This window comes from Nicotiana sylvestris, chromosome 12 (assembly GCF_000393655.2).
Source record: "Nicotiana sylvestris chromosome 12, ASM39365v2, whole genome shotgun sequence".
Lineage (NCBI taxonomy): Eukaryota > Viridiplantae > Streptophyta > Magnoliopsida > Solanales > Solanaceae > Nicotiana > Nicotiana sylvestris.
The window spans coordinates 35,688,669-35,696,057 of NC_091068.1; the positions used below are offsets into that span (position 1 = coordinate 35,688,669).

Consider the following 7,389-nt stretch of genomic DNA (forward strand, 5'->3'; position numbering starts at 1 on the left):
CATAAATCAACAAACAGGCTGGTCACGCAGAGGACAGAATCAGACACACAAGTAGGGTCAACCATATGCATAACATGATCACATAGCTTAAGGATTAATCATAAATCAACAAACAGGCTGGTCACGCATCAGATAAACATGTAAAGTGTAGACATACTAGTTGTACATTGAATAGGGCAGAATTTAGGCATGCTTAAACAAAGAAGTGAATAAAAGGATAGGTCAAATTCATAATGAACTAATGCAGGGATGAAACACATAGAGTTTGGGTTTCAATTTTAACTAGAGACATACTAGTTGAGGAAAAAGAGTGCAGAATATAGAGCAAGTATAGTCTTACTATCTAGCTTTGACTTTCAACTGGCTAGACTCACAATAGCACAAGTAACACAAATAGCCAAGACGAAGAAGAGTTTGAGTGTATGTCTGTGTTATGAACTGATGTTCGTGTCCTCAGTAGAATGAGAGAACACATACACACACACACACACATATGTATATATATATATATAGAGAGAGAGTCGAATAGTATAGGTAAGTAAGGCAAGACAGATTGTCATTGCAAAAATAAGGCAAGAAAATAATCAAACAATCAATTAAGCTTGATTGGGGGTAGGAAATTAGAGAATTACACCATAAATAACTCTAATTGAGTTTCCAATAAGGCAAGAAGTAGGTTTCATAGTCAATTAGGGTCAAAAACCTTAAATCAAGTAATCAGTTTCGCAAATAAGGCAACACGGATAATTAGAGAACAATCAAATCATACAGAAGAATTCGGGAAAGACCCCTTTAAAATAGGGAGATCCAATTAACAGTACAAATTGAGGCTCAAATAAGGTGAGGGAATCAGTCATACCATATAAACTTTTGAATCAGAGTAATAGTCTAATTAAGGAACATTGTACTAATTAAAGTCACAAAACAAGCAAATCACAAGGAAATACTGATTTGAACAGGAAAATATGATCCAAATCCCTAACAAAATCATTCAAGATATTTAATTGACAGAAATAAACACATGACGGAAGGGAAGTTGAAGAAATCGGTGCCCTAAACAGAAGTACCTAGGGTTTAAGCACATGCACGAAAATTGGCCCAACCAGTAAAGGAAGAATTAGGTTTAACACTTGAAAATTAAAAAAAATTATTCGAAAAGAACTTAAGAAGAACCCTAGTTATGAGAAGTCACTGAAATTGAATAATGATAAGAAAAAACAGAAAGCACTTCGAGCATACAGAGATTCGAACAACAAAGTCAGAGAAATGAAACCTAAAGTATCATAGTTCTAAAAAATCGATTAATAGTAAAGAAACCAAAATATAAAGTAATATAGTGCTAAAAATCGATTAATTAGTAGGGAAAACAGAAGAACATTAAAGAAAAATTGGTGATAGACTCGGAACCTTTCCATATCTACGAAGATCTGGAAGGATCCATGTTTAAAAAATTAGGGTTTTTGAAGAAAGAATGAGAGGGTAAAGGGAATCTAGTCCCAAACAAAGATTTGGACCATAAAGACATTGAGATAGAAACACTCACAACCATAGACAGGTTCTCAGAGAGCCTTGACTAGATCTGGTTAGATATCTTCGAGATTTTCCTAGGGAATCATAAGAACGAGCAACTAGGAGACGTAGAAGGTCACTAGGAGCCTCAAACGGCCATGGAAATCCATGGATCGAATAGGAATCACAGAGGTTAGGGCTAGTTTTGGGTAGCGACGGCTAGGGTTAGGATTAGGTCTTAGAGAGACGGAGAAGAAGAGAAATTTAGGGGCGGCGGATGTAACAAAATGACTAGGTTAGGGGGGGGGGGTTGTTTGAATTAAAAAAGGTAAGAAAGGATGAGGGCCGTTGATCTTGGAGATCAACAACCAAGATTGAAAGGGGTCTGGGTTAGGTTATATTTAATTAGGGTTGGGTTAATGAGTTATTTGGTTTGGGCTTTGTGAATTAGGCGAGGGATTTGAGTGTTTGGGCCATTAATTTGGTCCGAAATTTTGGCTTATTTTGGGCCAGCTCTTGAAACCCTTGAAAATAATTAAAATAAATTATTAAAACTTCTAATAAATGGTAAAAAATAATATTTATGCTGTAAAACTATTTTAAAATAATAACTCGATATTATAAAAATATAAAAATGATACTTTGATATAGATAATATAATAAATACAATTACTTGTAGAATATAGGCCGTTATTGCAAAATTAGTTAAATATCTTAATAATGCTAATGCAATTATAAAAATAGGATAAAAAATATTTGAAACATGTATTATGGATGCAAATAATAATTTTGGGTAATTAAGTCATCACAAAGTAATTTAAGAGATAATTACTAGATATTTATATAATTATAGAAAATGCTTGTATAGGTTTGTAGACTAAATGATGATGTAAATATGCTATTTTGGAAGTATATATGTATTAAAAATATGAGGGCAAAATTGGGTATCAACAGCTGCTCCGCTTTACCCTGGAAGGATGAAAGAGTTTTTGGGTAAAGAAATGATGGCCAATTTGACCGAATGGGATGTCTTAAAAGATAGAGGCCGGAATCTGGTCTTTGAGCTGCCTACATATCCCTGGTTTACAAGAATCAGGCCATACGTAGTTTCAGATCCATCGGCGGAATGTACCGATGAAGTCATTACAAGAATGGACACGATATTTTGGATGGATGAAAGAGTCGTTATGGTGAACAATCAAGTTTGAGACAGTTGAAGGAACTGGAGCGAGGTCGCTCCTGCTAGGATAGCGGTTGCTTACTGGTCAACTGCAGATAAAGAGATGCTACAAACATGTATTTGTGCGAAAATTTAAACATGATGCAGATTCCCTTCGGACCATGAAAGTTGTCTTTGGACGGTTAAGGATGACGTTCTTAGACCATGATGTCTTGGGCCATGAATTGTTCAGATAAGAGATTCGCATGCCATGAAATGATGTTCTCGGACATGAAAATGGTGCCTCCGAACCATGCCACCTTTGAATAATGATATAAAAATTTGAGAGATCCTCAGACCATGGCATAGTGTCTTCCGGCTATGAGGATGATGCCTTTAGACTATGGCACATTTGGACAGGTTGGCGATATTTCAGCCCATGCGATGCAATAATATGATGCTAAAGTTAGCAAGACAAGGTTTGGTCTTGTGAGGTTGAGGGCAGAGCTTAGCCCGAAAGAGGAGCAAATGGATAGTGCCAGAATAGAGCAACATTTATGCAAGGACAATGCTTAGTCCCATGAGAAGGAAATGCTTAGCCTTATGCAAAATCGGAGACATGGCTTAGTCTCATGCAAGATGCGGGACATGGCTTAGTCTCGTGCAGATGGAAGGCAGGGCTTAACCTTATGCAAATATAGATACAGGGCGTAGCCTCATGCAAGGTTCGAGACATGGCTTAGTCCTATGCAAATGGAAGGCAGATCTTAGCCTTATGCAAATATGGAGGCAGGGATTAGCCTCATGCAAGGTTCGGGACAGGTCTTAGTCCCGTGCAAATGGAAGGCAATGCTTAGCCTTATGCAAATATTGAGGCAGGGCTTAGCCTCATGCAAGGTTCGGGACAAGGCTTAGTCCAATGCAAATGGAAGGCAGAGCTTGGCCTTATGCAAATATGGAGGCAGGGCTTAGCCTCATACAAGGTTCGGGACAGGGCTTAGTCCCATGCAAATGGAAGGCAGTGCTTAGCCTTATGCAAATATGAAGTCAAGGCTTAGCCTCATGCAAGGTTCGGGACAGGGCTTAGTCCCATGCAAATGGAAGGCAGTGCTTAGCCTTATGCAAATATGAGGCAGGGCTTAGCCTCATGCGAGGTTCGGGACAGGGCTTAGTCCCATTGAAATGGAAGGCAGTGCTTAGCCTTATGCAAATAGGGAGGCAGGGCTTAGCCTCATGCAAGGTTCGGGACAGGGCTTAGTCCCATGAAAATGGAAGGCAGAGCTTAGCCTTATGCAAATATAGAGGCAGGGCTTAGCATCATGGAATTTTCGGGATAGGGCATAGTCCCATGCAAATGGAAGACAATGCTTAGCCTTATGCAAATATAGAGGTAGGGCTTAATCTCATGCAAGGTTCGGGACAGGGCTTAGTCCCATGCAAATGGAAGGCAATTCTTAGCCTTATGCAAATATGGAGGCATGGATTAGTCTCATGCAAGGTTCGGGACAGGGCTTAGTCCCATGCAAATGAAAGTCAGTGCTTAGCCTTATGCAAATATGGAGGTAGGGCTTAGCCTCATGCAAGGTTCGGGATAGGGCTTAGTCCCATGCAAATGGAAGGCAGATCTTAGCCTTATGCAAAATTGGAGACAAAGCTTAGTCTCATGCAAGATGTGGGACAGGGTTTAGTCCCATGCAAAGAACATGTTGCAAATAAGAGTAGAGTATTTCTTAGCTGGAGATATATTCTGTGTCTGGTGGCCCGATTGATAGTGATTTTGCTCCATGTACATATATTTGCGAATGCTACTGCTACATCAGATATGCCTGCGCTCAAAGAAAAATTGTAAGTTTCGTAAGGGAGGTCGATTTGTGCCTTCGTCTGCTGGCTTTGCTCCTCCGTTCTTGATACCTTGTTTGAGTTTCCCTGGGTAGCACCTGGCTCTTACGAGAAATAGAGTTTTCGAAAATATGCAATTATTGATAAAAAATAGAGTTATTTTAGAAACATGGTGAAGTATCCAGTAATTTTAGATGAACTAGTGACTGTAACACATTTTAGAGACATTGCAGCTTTCCCGTGTTAGAATTTTGAGGGTCCTCAAAATTCTGCCCCAGTCTGGTAGATGATCCTTCGGCCGTTTGTGAGTAACGAAACTTGTTCAACCTTCTTCAAAATTTTGAGAATCCTTCTCAAAATTCTGCCCCAGTTTCCTAACCAATTTCTGACTGCCTGACATATGCTGACATTGGCTGGACTTGCTCCGGAATTTTGAGGGTCCTCCTCAAAATTCTACCTCGGTTTATGAACTTGAGGGGAAATGGAAATTTTATTATAATATGACCGAACCCACATGGCTACCTACGTATCCTCTCTTAAACGGGAATCAGGTCAAGCGTAGTTCAATTACATTAGATGAAGAAATGTGAGCAGTCTAAACATAGTATCTCTTGACTGTGTCTGAATTTATTAGTTTTGGCCAAACTTTTCTGTCCATTTTTGCAAGTATGAGTGCTCCTCCTGTTAGTACCCTGTGAACCATGTAGGGACCTTTCCAGTTGGGAGAGAATTTCTATTTTGCTTCATCTTGATGTGGGAAGATCTTCTTCAGCACCAACTGTCCTGGTGCAAATTGCCTTGGTTTGACCCTTTTGTTGAAAGCTCTGGACATTCTGTTCTGATAGAGCTGACCGTGACATACTACATTCATTCTTTTTCCATCTATAAGGGCCAATTGCTCATAGCGGCTCCTTATCCATTCTGCATCGCTGAGTTCGGCTTCCTGTATGATCCTTAAAGAAGGAATCTCTACCTCGACAGGGATGACAACTTCGGTACCATAAACCAGCATGTAGGGAGTTGCCCCGGTTGATGTGTGAACTGTAGTGCGGTATCCCAACAAAGCAAAGGGTAGCTTCTCGTGCCATTGCTTGTGGTTTTCTACCATCTTCCTTAGTATCTTTTTGATGTTTTTGTTGGCGGCTTGTACGGCTCCGTTCATCTAAGGTCTGTATGCTATGGAGTTCTTGTGCTTGATTTTGAAAGTTTCACACATGGCTCTCATAAGATCACTATTGAGATTGACAATATTATCAATGACAATATACTTGGGAACTCCGAATTGGGAAACAATACGATCCTTGACAAAGTCTGCGACGACTTTCTTGGTTACAGCTTTGTAGGATGCAACATCTACCCATTTTGTGACATAGTTAATGGCTACTAGGATAAACCTGTGCCCGTTTGAAGCAGTGGGATCGATAGGACCGATGACATCCATTCCCCAGACGGCGAATGGCCAAGGTGAGCTTGTTGCATTGAGCTCATTCGGCGACACTTTTATCATATCGGCATGCACTTGACATTGGTAGCATTTGCGGACATACTGGACGCAATCTGTCTCCATAGTCATCCAAAAGTAACTGGCCCTAAGTATCTTCTTGGCCAAGACAAAACCATTCATATGCGGGCCGCAGGTCCCAACATGTATCTCCTCAAGTAGCTTAGAAGCCTCTTTTGCATCGACACATCTTAGCAATCCCAAATTAGGAGTTCTTCTGTATAAGTTTCCTCCGCTGTGGAAAAAGTGATTGGACAATCTACGAAGTGTGCGTTTCTAAGTATTGTTCGCATGCTCCAGTTATTCTTCTTTTGCCAAATATTCCTTGATATCGTGAGACCAAGGCTTCCCGTCTATTTATTCTTCAATGTGGGCATAATACGCCGGTTGATTATGAATTCTTACTGGGATGGGATCAATGAAATTCTTTTCCGGATGTTGTATCATGGATGACAAAGTGGCAAATGCATCGGGAAACTTATTCTGAATTTTGGGCACATGCCAAAACTCTATCTTCGTGAACCTCTTTCTCAATTCCTGCACATGGTGCAGATATGGAAATATCTTGGAATTCTTGGTGGCCCACTCTCCTTGTACCTGGTGCACGAGAAAATCTGAATCACAAATTACCAACAACTCCGAAATATTCATGTCGATTGCCATATTGAGCCCCAATATGTAGGCTTCATATTCTTCCATGTTGTTGCTGTAGGGAAATCTAAGTTTAGTAGACACCAGATGAAGTTGACTTGTTTCTAATACCAAAACTGCTCCAATGCTCACTCTTTTGAAATTTGCAGCTCCATCAAAGAACATCCTCCAGCCGTCGTATACTTCAGTAATGTCCTTTCCTACGAATGACACTTTTTCATCAGGAAAATACATTTTTAAAGGTTCGTATTCTCCTCCCACCGGATTTTTAGCAAGATGGTCTACCAATGCTTGTCCTTTGACCGCCTTTTGAGTTACATAAATGATATGGAACTCACTTAACAGTATCTGCCATTTGGCTAGCTTCCTAGTTGGCATGGGTTTCTGAAATATGTACTTTAGAGGGTCCATCCGGTATATGAGGTACGCGGTATAGGCACATAAGTAGTGCCTAAATTTCTGGGTCGTCCAGGTCAAAGCACAATAAGTGCATTCCAGCAGAGAGTATCGTGCTTCATAAGGTGTGAATTTCTTACTTAGGTAGTATATGGCTTGCTCCTTTCTCCCTTTCTCATCATGTTGTCCTAGAACACATCCGAAGGCTCTATCCAATACAAATAGATAGAGTAGCAAAGGCCGTCGTGGTTCTGGAGGGACCAAGACTGGTGGTGTGGACAAGTACTCTTTGATTTTGACGAAGCTTTCTGACAATCCTTGGTCCAGCTTGTTT

The 7,389-nt window shown here is 40.3% G+C and overlaps 1 protein-coding gene across 1 annotated transcript; it reads right to left on the bottom strand.

Moving 5' to 3' along the window:
* Window positions 1-6,365: 6,365 nt before the first annotated feature.
* On the bottom strand, window positions 6,366-7,070 carry LOC138882906 (uncharacterized). Its single transcript, XM_070163548.1, has one exon. It carries the CDS (start codon window positions 7,068-7,070, stop codon window positions 6,366-6,368), a length of 705 nt encoding a protein of 234 aa, XP_070019649.1.
* Window positions 7,071-7,389: the final 319 nt, after the last annotated feature.